At 41.8% G+C, this 16,175-nt stretch overlaps 1 protein-coding gene across 1 annotated transcript in view; it reads left to right on the top strand.

Moving 5' to 3' along the window:
* The window catches only part of LOC122789349 (S-adenosylmethionine synthase), a 516,516-nt gene that overhangs the window by 266,377 nt on the left and 233,964 nt on the right, over positions 1 to 16,175 (top strand). Inside the window, exon 3 of the mRNA XM_044056729.1 lies at positions 1,190 to 1,312. Coding sequence (XP_043912664.1) covers positions 1,190 to 1,312 — 123 coding nt within the window. The remainder of the gene's footprint in view (positions 1 to 1,189; positions 1,313 to 16,175) is intronic.

Raw genomic sequence — 16,175 nt, 5'->3', positions numbered from 1 at the left:
GGCCCTTCTACAAAATCTTCCACTGCATAATAATACAGCAGTGATCACTTGATCTTCCTTGCATACCTTTGCTAGCAGTATAGCCTTGAATGTATCTCCAGACCATGGGTTTCATTTGGAACAATCATTTTGAAAGGGTTACTGGAGTAGGATGCCCACATTAGCTGAAGAATTTGTCCTGCTATTCCATTGTCAGGATAGTTATGAGAAATACGTAAGTTATGTACTTACCAGAAAGTACGATTTCTCTGGTTTCTGTCAGGACACTGGAACAACCCATCACCATCTCCCTCCAAATTATCCTTTTCTGGAGAGATTTGAAATGATCTTTTGAGGGAATAAATATATCTTCAGTTTAGGGTTGCCACCTCTTGCAATGCAGAAAACCAGACTGAAGCCACACCCACTGCACTCCCCATAACTCCTCCTAGGCCCAACCCATCCCCACCCACATCCATTCCCATTTTATGCTGTAAATACATACATCATTAGGGTGGAACGTCCCCTTTAGTACATTTGTATGCACCTAATATATGTGTATTACTCTCTTTTTGTTGCTGTTGTAAAGTATCTCCCAAGTCCACTGCATCGCTTTAGCAATGCTTTTTAGTTAAAAAAAGTCAAGAGTTTGCTTTCCAGCAAACTCGGGCATTCTGTCCATGCTTCAAACAGAATACCAGAGTTTGCATAGTGTTTTCCTACTGGAGAATCATTCTGATCTGCGGGTAGTCTGGAAAAATACCTGATAGGTGGCAAGCCTACTTCAGTTTTCTTTAGAGTTAGTAGTTCTATAACGAAGGTATATTTGATTTGGAGAATTCTCCAGCAGGGAGGGATTATGACTAGGAAGGAGCTCAAATTTGTGAGAAGTCTGTTGCCATCATTAGGGAGCAGCAAAGACACCAGTCCTGCTCTTCTAGTGTCCAGACATAGACTAGAAAAATCTAACATTTAGATAAATGCATAACTTAAATATCTGTGCACATACATACATATATGCTTCATGTTAGAGATCATTGTGAATTTCAGGAAGCAGATATAAACAGGGAAAACCAATACTGTAGAAAAGCAAAGACATTTTTGAGAAGCATTTGATTTAGAGAATGTCTTACCTACAAGTGATGTAGATATTTGTGTTACTTTTACATAATAGAAACATTAAAGCTATTTCTTTCTAATTCCTTTTCAGAGACTGTGTGTAAGACAGGAATGGTGTTGCTTTGTGGTGAGATTACTTCCCTAGCAGTTGTGGACTATCAAAAAGTAGTGCGAGATGTTATTAAAGAGATTGGTTATGATGACTCAGCAAAAGGTAAGCAGATACTAACAAGTCTTATAATTCAAAGAAAATTAACACATTTTCACATGTAGCTTGTGACATTTCTAAATAGGCCAGATATGCAGTTGACCTGACAAACAGTTCAGCCTTATGTTCTGATAGAAATTATACAGTGGTGCAAGGTTTGATTCCCTCAGCCTCCATTGCGTAATTGTTTGACTCTGAGCAACCAGGCACCATTCCCAGAGTTTGTAAAAGGTCCATGGAGATCAGTGCTGTACTCTGGAAAACAAATAGAAATAAAATATTGATTTTTTTTCTTTCTTTTTTGTGTGTTTAATAGATTTTTTTTGTTATGACTGAGAATGATTGCTCAGATCAACTGTGCAATACTTTACTGGTTTGATCATGCTTTTAATTCACGTTTTTCATTGAATCAGACCATACCAATGTAGGCTGTTGGTAGTGCAGAACTTTGCCATGCATTTTTACCTTAATAAAGGGGTTTTACTATACAGGAAGGTGCATCACAAATGTCGGGAATAGGTTCATAGGTAGGTACTAGGCTAGCGGCCCAAGGGCCTAGGTAAGCCTAGCCAACAAGGTTCCATGGCTTACGCCACCCAAGAAAGTTATTTTCCTGTGCCACCGTCGAGCAGAGACACAGAAGTGATCCCCGGGGTGTATTTTCTATTTCCTATCCACTCATCAAGATTTTTCTTGAGTGCTAATGAAGAACTTTGCTTGACATAGATGGGTAGCCTGTTCCAGCGTATAGGAAGTCTCTGGGACAGGAATCTATCCCTCCAGCGTGTCCTGTTTATTGTGGTGGCAAGGTTTAGGTCCCTAGAGCGTGTAGCTCAGAGGGATTGGGATTTCTTTAGGTGTTGTATGTCCAACAGGTCTGGGTTTGACATAGCTTTATATGTTAGGCAGAGATCACCTCGAAGTAGGCGATATGCTACGGAGTAAAGCTGAGGTTTTTGATGCGGTCAGTGTAGGGCATTTGTTTGAGGCCAGTAATCCTCTTTGTGAGGTACTTCTGTGGCCTTTCCAGCTGCTGCAGATGTCTTGTGAGGTACATTCCAAAAGGGGCATTGTACTCTGTAATGGGTCTAATGAGTGTCGAGTAGAGGTGAACAATGACCTCTTTTTTCCTGGATGAGAACCCTTTTATGATGAGGAGTGCCCACGTAGAAGGACTTCCTGACTACTGTGGCAATGTGACTATCAAAGGAGAAGCTACTGTCCACCTGGGTCCCAGGGTCTCTTATCATGCATTCGGTGTTAAGTAGATTGCTGCCTATGTGGTAGTTCATGGGTACAGAGTTTTTACCAAATGGGATGACACTGCACATTTTGGCATTGAGCTTTAGGCCATGGCTCTGACACCAGGCATCTGTCTCAGTGAGGCCCTTCTGTAGGATGTCCACATCATTTGGGGACTTGACTATGGCTCCTAGTTTGCAGTCATCTACGAACTTCGTTAGCCAGAGGCCTTCTGTGTTAGCCACAGAGAAGTACTACTTCACAGAAGTAGATTCCAAACAGGAGAGGTCCCAGGACGGAACCCTGTGGTACTCTACTTGTCACAGCTTTGAGGTCAGATTTGGAGTCTGCAACTTTTACAGTGTGAGTTCTGTCAGTAAGCCAGTTGGCAACCCATCTTGTGACGTAGGGATTTATACCTAGTTTAGTGAGTTTAGCTATAATTCCAGAATGGGGGATGGTGTCAAAAGCCTTGGCGAGGTCAAGATAGGCTGTGCGAACCACCTTACCCACATCCACGGCTTTGGTGACTGCCTCAAAGAAGTCGATCAGGTTCAGGAGGCATGATCTGCCTTTCACAAACCCGAACTGGGTGGGATCCAGAGTTTGGAGGTTACCAATGTCTTTGTTTATGAGTTCCATGATGATACGTTCCATGGCCTTGCAGACCAGGCTCATCAGGCTAATAGGTCGATAGTTCCCGGGATCAGTGGTGGCTCCCCCTTTGTGGAATGGAATACAGTATTGTTCCCAGTTTCCTAAGCTACCCATGTGATGAACCTGATGCACTGCAAGCAGGTGAGGGACCACATGTACATCCATTATAAATTCATTTGATTATGTATTATTTTCAGACTCATACAATACCACTACCTTGATTGCAGCTTCTATGTAAAGAAAAGTGGTCTTGCTGCTATATCTCTGACCCAGAAGAGTGGAAATCCATGTTTCATTTTTCTAATGTGGTAAAAATGCACCCATTGGTATCATATCATCTGGTTGTCATTCTTGCCTTTGGAATGGCAGTGTTGCTGCCTGCTATCTCTCTCCCCGGCTTTGAATTTGAGTATGTAATCTGTGGAATCTGACTGCCCTACTGATGTCCTTTTTACAGCCCACAGTAAACAGTGGTGCATTTCATAAGTTCAGGTTTCCAGCATTTAGGCCCCAAGGCCAACTAGGAATGCTCATTCCTCAAAACTTGGGTCATATACTGATGAACACATCCAATCATCTAAGTTCTGTTTAGAAATTGTTATGGTATCAGACCTTCTAATACTAACTGGTAATGTATTCCATAAACTAGAACTTCTTTGCATTATATAAAAAATGCATTTTGTGGTATTAAGTGGTTAATCCTGTACATGGTTTTATTATGTATTTTAGTTTTTATACTATCATTTATTTCTGTGTTCAATAACGCTTGAAGCATATCATCTTAAAAGGCATTTTATGCAAGTATGTTTTCCTCTAAAATATAGTTAAATTGTAGAGTTCCAGCTTTTGATACCTTTCTCTGTAATTATATGGTCTCAAGGTATGAATCTTTATAGTGAATTTCATTTGTACTTTTCATGTCTTATTAGCTTATTTTTGTTATTAGAGCAAAAAGGATTGTTATATTCCTGGATAGGTCTTGCGTATGTTTTATACAATTCATCCAGATGTTTTTCCTCATGCAGAGAGATGGTCTTCAGCAACAGACCTAGCTGTCTCATTGCTTTTACCACTATAGAATTTATGTGCTTAGAATAAGACCACTTTGATGTTATTACTATCCCTAAATCTTTGTATTCATCATCTTCTGATTATACAACATATTGTGTTATTAACAGCTGTTTTGCTGGTTTCATCACAAAATGCATGATGTTACATTTATTTAAGCTAAATCTGATACCTATTTTTCCAGCCCAAGGCATTAATGCATGCAGATACTTATTAATGCTGTTGTAGTAATCCTCATTTGAAATAATAAATCATTGCTTGCAGTCATTTGCATAACTGTTCATCCAGCATGCTTTAATTACTGGAGCTGTTGCAAGCACTCTATTAAATAATAAAGGTCCCTGTAGTGAGCCTTGTGGTACACCTGAGTTTATTAAGAGTTATAGAGTCCTACCCTTGAATTGTTATTGTGCTTTTTTTTCTGACAGCCATTCAATTATACAAGTTTATTTTTTTTCAGTTTGATTACCGGGGAAGTCCACTGGGCCAAGAAGTGCCCATTTTCAGTGGAGGCCCGGGGAGAAAAGCTCCATGAATAGTATAATACAATATAGGTTACAAAATGAAGACTGCCCTAAATGATTACAGCTTGAATCTCCTCTCTTCGGAAGCTCACCACTGAAGCTCCCTTCCCCACCTCAATCCAAACACAGAATATCACCTGCATCGCCTCTGTGAATTCCCTGAACTTGCCTGCTTGACTGAACTATAGAACTCCTGAAGACTGCCCTAAATGATTACTGCTTGAATGTAGGTAGCATCAAACCATCTATTGTGTCTATACTACCTACTTTGTAACTGAATTACTTTTGTCTGACCTCCCTTGTAGGTGATTCAGCAGCCTACCGTGTACCACGCGTGGACTCCTCTCCCCCCAGACACCTCAGTCCCACATACTTTCTCTGTGAAAGTTGTACGTGACCTGCTCACTTGGATACCTGCTATCACCCTTCCCACCACCAGGTGGCAGCACCTACTACCCAACCACTGGTGCGTATCTATGTTACCTGGCTTCCCTCCTATTAAACTGATTAACTCACTTAAGGGCCTGTATTTCTTGTTTTTCTTCTCTGTACAGCAATCTGCCTTTTTTTCTCCCCCTGAACAACACAAACTAACCCACTTCAAACAGCTCTTTCACTCATACAAAGTGCTTGTCCCTATCTGGTTCCATACCAACTATAACTGCTTACCTTTCTATACCAACAGCAGTTGCTGATACTTTTTTCTGTTGATCTCTCTTCTCTTTTCTTCCCCGCTCCGTTCGCCCTGCGGGCTCACTCCGCTCCCCTACCCTACCCCCAATTCCCACCCACCCCCACTACATCTGGATTTATACCCATTTAGCCACACCTACATCCTCCACACCTACCTAACTCCACCCCTTTCTCTTCCTATCCCCTCCTCCATTCATATCATACCCACATCACCATTCCCCCACCTCCTTACACATCTCCTACATTTCTTATTATAACCCCAACATGTCCATAAAATACACATCCCTTTCAATTCAACTACTACTCCTTCTGAACCTTACCTTCATCTACCATCTCACCCAGCCTTATCTTTTCAACCACACTCTGCTCCTACACACAACCTACCCTCTCCATACATCACACACCTATTATACCAGCTCCATCTCTCCTGAAGTTTATCCCACTAACCACATCCTATGGTTTCATTACAAGCCAATCCCTTCTCATAAAACCTCTACACACATTTACCACCATATATCCTTCACTAATCTATCAACCCACACTTCTCAACCAAAACAATTCAAATACCTCTACTACTTAACACAACTCCTAACTTCCATACTATTATCTGGTGATATACACCCCAACCCAGGCCCAGACCACACCTCCTCAATATCTAATTCCATCCTATTTGCATCTCTTAATGCACAAAGCGTAGCTAACAAAATTCAAATCTACATGCCTGGCTATTTCACAACAAACCAGACATCCTAGCCATCTCTGAAACCTGGCTAAAACCACATATAAAAGACTCAGAGATAGTTCCACCTAACTACTCTATCATCAGATCAGACAGAACCCATAAAAGGGTGGTGGAGTAGCTCTACTCTACTCATCCTCCCTATGCATAACACCCTACGATAAAGCCATTCCCCAGTTCCACAATGCAGAAATAATACTGACTCATCTCCAGCTAAACAAACACAAATATATATACATTGCCTCTCTTTACATTCCCCCAGGAGACAATATTCCAATCCTCGAAGAAATCCTCTCCTGGCTTTCAGCTAACATCAATAATGAAACTATAATCATGGGAGATACCAATATTAACTGGTCCTCCATTCAATCCCCTCTCACCCCTTAACATCAACCTATACAACTACTCTCAACTCATCAACTCCTCAACTAGACCATGCAAAGACTTTACCAGTGGCAACATCCTAGACTGGATTCTTGTCTCTCACCCTCACTACTACCCAGATAGTGGTACCATACCTGACTCCCTCAGCGACCACCTTCCTATCTTCACTAGACGTCTTCCTTGTCCCTTACAAATCACTCATAATTATATTATTACCCGATGTCATAGAAACTTTAACCCAGAGGCTTTCTCTGACACCCTAAAATCAATTAACTGGTACCCTTAAAAACTCTACCCCTTGAAAATGCTATCACTTACTTTAATACTACCTTCCTAAACCTTCTAGATACTCATGCTCCATTAAAACCAAGAGAATAAAAGGCAATCCACCCCTGGTTAAGTATAAACACCCTAACCACCATGCGACTTAGAGACAAAGCCTGGACACAATATCAAAAGAACAAATCTACATCTTCCCTCAATGAATATAAAACTCTTCGGAATTCAGTCAAAAACTTATCTCTGCAGACCGTCGTAACTACTTCACCCGACTTCAAAGGAACCACAAAACCAACCCTCAAAAGTTCTGGAGAGGTATCACTACCCTCTTAAAACCCGGAACACAGAAAACCCTATCCCTGCCCAAATATAGATGACACTGATCTGGCTACCCAATTCAATTCTTTCTTCATAGACTCTATTTCTAAACTTACCTCCTCTTTTTAAATAACAGTCATTCTCCTACCTCCACTTCCCTCAGACTTCTCCCCCTCCAACATCTCCCACTTCTCCTCTGGCTTCTCACCCTTCAACTTCTCCCACTTCTCCTCAGGCTTCTCCATCTCCACTTTCTCCCACTTCTCCTCATGCTTCTCCTCCCCAACTTCTCCCACTCATTCCCCACCCCCACCATTCTTCATCAAACCTATTCCTACATCCACCATAAAAAGACTCCTGCAGAAACTTAAACCATGCACCAATGCCCCTGATAACATTCCCTCATACTTCCTCAGCATAGCTGCTGAAGCCATTGCCCTCCCTATCAGTATCCTAATTAACCGCTCAATCCAAGAAAGTATTGTTCCTCAAATATGGAAAAAGCCTACATCATTCCACTGCATAAAGGTGGAACCAATACTAATATTACCAACTTCCGTCCCATCGCCATCCTTTCACCCATTTCAAAAGTCCTAGAGAAATGTATCCATCTTCAACTTCTTCCCCATCTCCTAGACAACAATCTACTAACTCCTACACAGCATGGATTCAGACCCCATCATAGTACTATGACTGCCCTCCTATCCTTCCTTGAAACTGTGAATAAAGCTAGAGATTCCGGCCTCACTGTATCTACCATCCTACTCGATCTCTAAAGCCTTCGACACTATCTCTCATAACCTACTTCTTACTAAACTATCTAACCTAAACCTTTCTACCTCTTCCCTCTGTTGGTTTTCTAGCTATCTCTCCAATAGGGAACAAGCCTTCAAATTGAAAAAGCCACCTCATCCTTCCTCAACACCCCACAGGTGTCCCACAAGGCTCTATTTTGGGCCCCTCCTCTTCAACATCTTCATTAATGACTTTTTCCGCTCTATCCCCTTGCAAACATTATTCAATATGCAGATGACTCCACAATCATCTGTGCTGCCTCATCCATCCCAACTCTTTTAAAACTCACTCAAGATGCCTTCTCCACCACAGAACAATGGATGAAAGACAACCATCTTGCTCTCAATGCTGCTAAAACTAAACTTATGATATTTACCCCTCCAAAACTAATAACCTTGATAGAAATTTATTCTCCATCACCAGCCAAAATAAAACATCTCTTGAGCTGGTATCTGAAGCCAAACTGTTAGGGGTCCAAATCGATGACAAGCTCAAATTCAACTCCCATCTACTACTAAATATAAAAAAACCCCACCAAAAACTAGGCATGCTCTACCGTCACAATCGGTTCCTCACCTCAACTACCAAAATTACTCTCTCTACCACATTTCTCCTTCCCTCCCTTCTCTATGGTGCCCATCTTCTAACTAACCTACAATCTTCTCTGAAAACCAAACTGTCCTCTTGTTACAATAAAATAGCTAGATTCGCCACCAGTAACAAATCATCTACCCATCACTGTGAACCTCTCCACAAACTCAACTGGCTAGAGCTTCCCAACTACCTCTCCTACACTCAGCTCACCTATGCACATAAACTCATATTCCAGCCATCCCTCTGTCCCTCTCTCTCTACTACCTTTAAAATGCATCAAACCCAAAGACTCCTAAGATCTAACAATCAAAACCTCATAGAAGTTTATAGACCCCTACACCCTCCAGGACACAACCTCCTGTCCTTCTCACTAGCACGCCTATGGAACTCCCTCCCCCCCTCAATTCGGACAATTGCTAGCCTCCCATACTTTAAAAATCACTACATTCCCATCTAACATCCTCATGGGAATGCTCCTGTTCACACCCCTCATAACCTACTCTCTACTCCCAACTCTTTTTCCTCCTACCTAGTAATTTTTTAGTAAAAAAAAAAAACTACTACTTCTAACGTTGAACCAGAAATTATAGAATGTTTTTCTTTTAGAATCCTCATGTAAACTATGTGTGGAACATAATCTTTGTATAATCTGTATGTAGAACATAATCTCTGTATAATCTTTATGTGGAGCTTTTCTCCCCAGGACTCCATTGAAAACGGGTTCTTTTGGCCCAATGGACTATCCTGGTTAAACAACTGCAAATAAATAAATAAATAAAATAAATAAATAAATGCAAATAAAGGTTGCAAAGTGAAAAACAAGAGTAGGGTTCATACATTAGAGAGTTGCAGAGTGTAATATACATTATGAGACAGTTTAACAACTTAACAACAGAGTGTTTTTTTATTTTTTTTATTTTTGAAACAATATTTACATGCTTGGAGTCAATTTAAGTCTGTTAGTTCTGGATCTTTTGATAAATAAGAGTAAGTAAGAGAGTATAGTGGAGTGGGGGTAAGGAGAGCTTAGTGGGGAGTCCCTAGAATTTAAGTGGGGTGAAAGCAGGAGCATTTTCATTTGGAAGATAGGTGAAGAAAAAGTTGAGTTTTGAAGGATTCAGTGTTGGGTATAGTCCTAAGTGAAGGAGGCAGAGAGTTCCATTTTTAAAAATTGAGTTTTGAATGATTCAGTGTTGGGTATAGTCCTAAGTGAAGGAGGCAGAGAGTTCCATTTCTAAAAGTTGAGTTTTGAATGATTCAGTGTTGGGTATAGTCCTAAGTGAAGGAGGCAGAGAGTTCCATTTCTAAAAGTTGAGTTTTGAAGGATTCATTGTTGGGTATAGTCCTAAGTGAAGGAGGCAGAGAGTTCCATTTTTAAAAGTTGAGTTTTGAAGGATTCAGTGTTGGGTATAGTCCTAAGTGAAGGAGGCAGAGAGTTCCATTTCTAAAAGTTGAGTTTTGAAGGATTCATTGTTGGGTATAGTCCTAAGTGAAGGAGGCAGATAGTTCCATTTTTAAAAGTTGAGTTTTGAAGGATCCAGTGTTGTGTATAGTCCTAAGTGAAGGAGGCAGAGAGTTCCATTTTTAAACGTTGAGTTTTGAAGGATTCAGTGTTGGGTATAGTCCTAAGTGAAGGAGGCAGAGAGTTCCATTTTTAAACGTTGAGCTTTGAAGGATTCAGTGTTTGGTACAGTCCTAAGTGAAGGAGGCAGAGAGTTCCATTTTTAAACATTGAGTTTTGAAGGATTCAGTGTTGGGTACAGTCCTAAGTGAAGGAGGCAGAGAGTTCCATTTTTAAACATTGAGTTTTGAAGGATTCGGTGTTGGGTATAGTCCTAAGTGAAGGAGGCAGAGAGTTCCATTTTTAAACGTTGAGTTTTGAAGGATTCAGTGTTGGGTATAGTCCTAAGTGAAGGAGGCAGAGAGTTCCATTTTTAAACGTTGAGTTTTGAAGGATTCAGTGTTGGGTATAGTCCTAAGTGAAGGAGGCAGAGAGTTCCATTTTTAAAAGTTGAGTTTTGAAGGATTCAGTGTTGGGTATAGTCATAAGTGAAGGAGGCAGAGAGTTCCATTTTTAAAAGTTGAGTTTTGTAGGATTCAGTGTTGGGTATAGTCCTAAGTGAAGTAGTCAGAGAGTTCCATTTTTTACCTAGAGAAAAGGAGAGTAAAAGCTGGCCAGCAGGTCGTTTGGGTTTAAGAACGGAGATTAGGTTTTGGTGTTCAGATCTCAGTGATCTGTTAGGGATGTATGGAGGAAGGATGTCCTTTAAGGCTGGGCATTTATCAGGGGAAAATATTAGTTTGTGAGCTGTGGTTAGTTGTAGATAGTCTAGGTGGTTACTGAGTTCTAACCAGTTCAGAGAGTGAAGGCTGAGGCAGTGGTGAGTCGATGTTTTGGATTTGGTGGCAAATTTAGAGATCTTATTATAGCAAGTTTCGAGCATAGAGGTGTTGGTAAGAGACAATTTGGTTAGAAGAGGGGCTCCATATAGAAGGGAAGGTAGGAAGTAGGTGGTTGCCAGGGTATGCCTAGTGGAGATGGAAAGAAAGTGATTGTTCCTATATAGCATACCTAGCTTTTTGGTGGGTTTTCTTTATGTTTTGTTGTATGTGAAGATCAAATTTGAGGTGTTCATCTATGGTAATGCCAAGGAGTTTTGCAGAGGGAACCACTTCAATGGCAGTGTTAGTTTGGCTTAGGACATTGAAAGTGTTTTTGTCCAAAGAGGAAACCTTGGAGGGGAGAAAAATTAGTATTTTGGATTTATTGGAGTTGAGATAAAGGTGGTGTTGGTGCATCCAGTTCTCTGTAGTGGTAAAGGCTAATTGGGTTTTGGTCAGTAGTTCAGGAAAGTTTGGGGCAGAGCAGACCAAGGTAGAGTCATCAGCGTATTGGATGACTGTGGTGTCAGGGATGAAGGTATGAAGGTTATTTATAAAGATGTTGAAAAGCTTGGGTCCAAGGATGGACCCCTGAGAAATGTCAGTAGGTGTAGGCAGGAAGGAAGAGAAAGAGTTCTTCCATTTGACTGCTTGAGATCTATCAGATAGGTAACTGGAGAACCAGGAGAGAGTATTTGGGGAGAGACTGAGATTAGCCAGATGATGAAGAAGGTGAGTGTTGGAGGTGGTGTCAAAGGCTTTTGAAAGATCTAGCAGTACTGTGGATACAATTCGTCCAGAGTCTTGTGCTTGATTGACAGTTTCAAGGAAGGATAGTAGGGCAGTTATGGTACTGTGGCCAGGACGGAAGCCGTGCTGGGTGGGTGTTAGGAGGTGATTTTAAATTAGATAAGGTAAAAGTTGGTGGTGGACACATTTTTCTAGAATTTTAGATATTGGAGAGAGTAGGGCGATGGGGCAGAAGTTAGAAATAGTTGTGCTTTTGCCTCCTTTGTGAAGAGGTAGGATGTAGGCTGAACGCCAAAGTTTTGGTATATATGACTCATTTAAGGATCTATTAATCAGAATACTAATTGGGAGAGCGATACCGTCAGCTGCGTGTTTGAGGAAGGAAGAGGGAATGTTGTCAGGGGCGTTAGAGCATGGCTTTAGCTTAGATAGAAGCTTTTTAATAAAAGTGGTAGAAACAGGTTTGAGATGGAAATTGAGAGGATTGTTATTTAGGTTGTTGGGGGAAGTGAAAAGGGAGTTTGGTGTGTTGTTATTAGGGAATGTTTTGGTTAGCTTGGCTATGGATTCAGTAAAGAAGGTATTGAAGTGGGAGCTCAGTTCACTGTTGAATAGATTAGGGTCAGGCAAGGGTTGTTTTGAGATCCGGGATGAAGTAGTGAGTTGACTGATTTCCGGAATTGTTTTGGGTTTTTATTGTTATTGGACTGATGTTTATTATAGTAGTTTTTTTTGTCCTTGGTAATAAGTTTTTTTTTACTTGGTTGCGGAGTTGGGTATATAAGAGTAAGGTAGAAGACAATTTATTTTTCTGATAGAGCTTCCAGGATTTGTCTCTGTGACGCATAATTTGTTTAGTTTCTTTGGTCAGCCATGGTGCAGAATTAGTTTTGATTTGCTTATTTCTTAGGGGGGCTAGAGAGTTAAGAGTATCTAGGAAGATAGAGTTAAAATGCTCAACAGCATTGTCGAGTGGGAGGGTATTTAGAGGTTGCCTTTTAATTTGTTTAGAGATGTTAGAAAAAATTAAGGGGTTGAAGTTGCTGAGGTTACGAGTTTGAATGTAGAGATGTTGGTGTTGGATGGAGCTACTTGATTGGTGGATGAAGGCAGGGAGATGGTCACTGAAGGTGTCAGGGATAGGTTCATAGGTTCATAGGTTCGTACTAGATTATCTGCCCTAAGGCATTTATAAGCCTAGCCAGAGTGTATGTGGCTTACACCACCCCTTAGGATGAGAATACTACGCCCTTTTAGGGTTTAGTTTACTATGCCTCTGTCTAGTAGTGACACAGAGATGATCCCCAGGGTAAACCTACGATCTCCCATCCACTCGTCGAGATTTCTCTTGAATAGAGTCAGTGAGGGGCTCTGCCTAACATGGACTGGGATTCTGTTCCAGAGTGTAGGGAGCCTCTGGGTTATGAATCTGTCCCTCCAGCACATCCTATTTATTTCTGTGTTGAGGTTTAAGTCACTTGTTCTCGTGGCTCTGATGGATTTGGATTTTCTGAGGTTGAGCATGTCCATTAATTCAGGATTGGACATGGCCTTGTACGTCAGGCACAGATCACCTCTGAGTAGGCGGTATGCGACTGAATAGAGCTGGAGTTTTTCAGTCGGGCAGCATATGACATATGTTTAAGACCCTTTATCCTCTTGGTGAGGAACTTTTGGGGTCTTTCCAACTGCTGCAGGTGTCGGGTGAGATACATCCCAAATGGGGCATTGTACTTAATCATTGGCCTGATAAGAGAAGAGTACAGGGGCACAATGACCTCTCTTGATCTAGATGTGAAACCCTTCATGATAAGGTGGGCAATATAGAAGGTCTTCCTAACCACTTTGGCAATGTGAGTGTCAAATGAGAGGTTACTGTCAACCTGGGTCCCTAGGTCCCTGATTACCTCTTCCGTACTTAATGGATTACCGCCTATGTGGTAATTTGTCGGTACCTTGTTTTCCCCAAAGGGTATGACTATACATTTTTTGGCGTTCAGCTTAAGGCCATGGCTCTTGCACCAATTATCCATTTCTATGAGGCCTCTCTGAAGGATGTTTGTGTCCGCTGGAGTATCAATTATGGCGCCCAGTTTGCAGTCATCTTCAAACTTTGTCAGCCACAATCCTCCTATGTTTGCCTGTACCTCGGAAAAATAAATGCCGAACAAGAGGGGTCCCAGGACTGAGCCCTGTGGGACACCGCTTGTGACTGGCTTAGAGTCTGACATAGCTCCAGCAACTCTGACCCTGTGGGTTCTGTCCTTGAGCCAGTTTGCAACCCATCTTGTGACATATGGGTTTACATTTAAGCTGGTGAGTTTGTCTATGATGCCTGAGTGGGGTATTGTGTCAAAGGCTTTTGCAAGGTCAAGGTAGGCTGTGTGAACTGCCTTACCCTCATCAATGGCCTTAGTGACTGTTTCAAAAAAGTCGACCAAGTTCAAAAGGCAGGATCTGCCCTTGATAAAGCCAAATTGAGTAGGATCCAATGTCTGTAGGTCCCCAATGTCTTTGTTTATGAGTTCCATAATGATCCTCTCCATAGCTTTGCAGACCAGGCTCGTCAAGCTTATGGGGCGGTAATTTCCAGGGTCCGTAGAAGTACCGCCTTTGTGAAGTGGGACCACTGTTGCCGTACGCCACTCTTTGGGTACGTATCCTGTAGTAAGGCTAAGATTAAACAGCAGCCTTATGTGTGGGTTTAGTTCCTCTTGGAGTTCATGTAGCACACAGCCCGGGACACCATCCGGTCCCATTGATGCTGTGTTTTTAGCTTTAGAGAGGGCGGCTCTCACCTGGGCATCTGAGATGTTAGGGAGGCTACACTCTGCTGGGATGGTTATTTCTCCTTTGGGGGGGGGAGGAGAAATTTGCACTGAACCTGTCTGCCAGAATGTTGGCAATGTCAGTGGGTTCAGTGTATTTTGTGTCATTTTGGACTAACTCTGAGCATATCTGGGAGTTTCCACCCAGGTTTCTAACATAGCTAAAGAAGGCCTTGTGATTGTCTTTTGTGTCTTTTGCGATTTTTCTCTCAAAGTTGGCCTTGGATGATTTTATGAGTGATCGTAGTTTTTTGCTAGTACTGATCAGAGACGCCTTCCCTTTTAGGGATTTTGCTCTGTCATGTAGTAGCTTCCTCCTCCTGTTGTAAAGTTTGTTTATGGCTGGGGTCCACCAGACCGGGCGCCTGCCTTTGGGGGAATGGGTCTTGGTTTTATTTGGGATTGCATGATCCTTGCATTCTTGAAGGTGCCCATAGAAGGTATTTGCAAAGGATTCAGCAGTGTGGGTTGTGGTTTCCACTGGCCCAGGGGCCTTGAAGGATACCACTTCTGTCTTGAGAAGTGTGAAGTTTGCTTTTGAGAAGTTCTTCACTGTGGTCTTTTGTGCAGGGGGTGGGGGGATGTGGATTTCCAGTGAGATTAATTTATGGTCTGATCTTACCAAAGAGGGATATACTTCCGGTGTGGAGCATTTTGTCCCCATGTTTGTGATGATCAGGTCTAGTATATTGTCTCCTCTTGTGGGAATGGTGACTAGTTGTTCCATTGCATTTGAGTTTATGAATTCTAGGAACCTTTGGGCTAGGGTGTTGGGGCTTGAGTAATGTTCCCAGTCTATGTTGGGTAGTTGAAGTCTCCCAAAATGATGGTATTTGGAGAGACATTCATACTCTCCAGTGTCTTCAGGAAGGCTGTGTGGGGTTCCTGAGTTTGAGAGGGTGGTTTGTAGCATGCTACAAACTGTAAGGCAGTTTAGCCTATGGTTAGTTGCACCTGGATAGTCTCCAATGCTTCGTGCGTTGCCACTAACCTGGAGGTGTGGGTATCTTTGATGAAAATGGATACTCCCCCTCCCCTCCTTTTGTGGTTCGGTCCAGGTTTTGGGGCCGGAAAGCATGATATGAGGTAAAAGCTGATAGTGCTGGGGTGCTCTCAGGAGCCTTGATAGTGCCACAGAGATTGTCACAAGTGACCAGGTAGGGTTTATAATTATTTTTGACTAATATTTCATATTATCATTTTATATTGCAGGATGTTGAATGCTTTAGCTTGATCCAAGTAAATGATTTCTATGGAGTTCCTCTTTAGCCACTCTGTGCTTTAATCCGTTCTCAGTCCCTCACCATGTCCTGCAAATTTCCTAGCAGCTCCATTTGTTTAGCAGAGTCAGAGACCTTCGTAAAATCATTGTAGTCAAGTTTTTTAAGAACTTTGTGAAAAGACTGGATAAGATTCGAATGACAACTCATTATTGCAATATACCCATGTTGGCTGTTGTTGTGGATGAATTTTCATGCATCTTCCTTGTAGAGATGTAACATTCCTTCTTTCTTCGCAGTCCTCTAGCATGTCTGCTCTTTTCAATGACGTAGTGAAAATCGTTGTTTTAGGAACCTCCAGCAGACTGGCTTGATTCTTAAGGACCTCAGGATGCA

This window comes from Protopterus annectens, chromosome 14.part0, assembly GCF_019279795.1.
Source record: "Protopterus annectens isolate FY-2018-M chromosome 14.part0, PAN1.0, whole genome shotgun sequence".
Lineage (NCBI taxonomy): Eukaryota > Metazoa > Chordata > Ceratodontiformes > Protopteridae > Protopterus > Protopterus annectens.
This window is presented reverse-complemented; position numbering and strand designations above follow the sequence as displayed.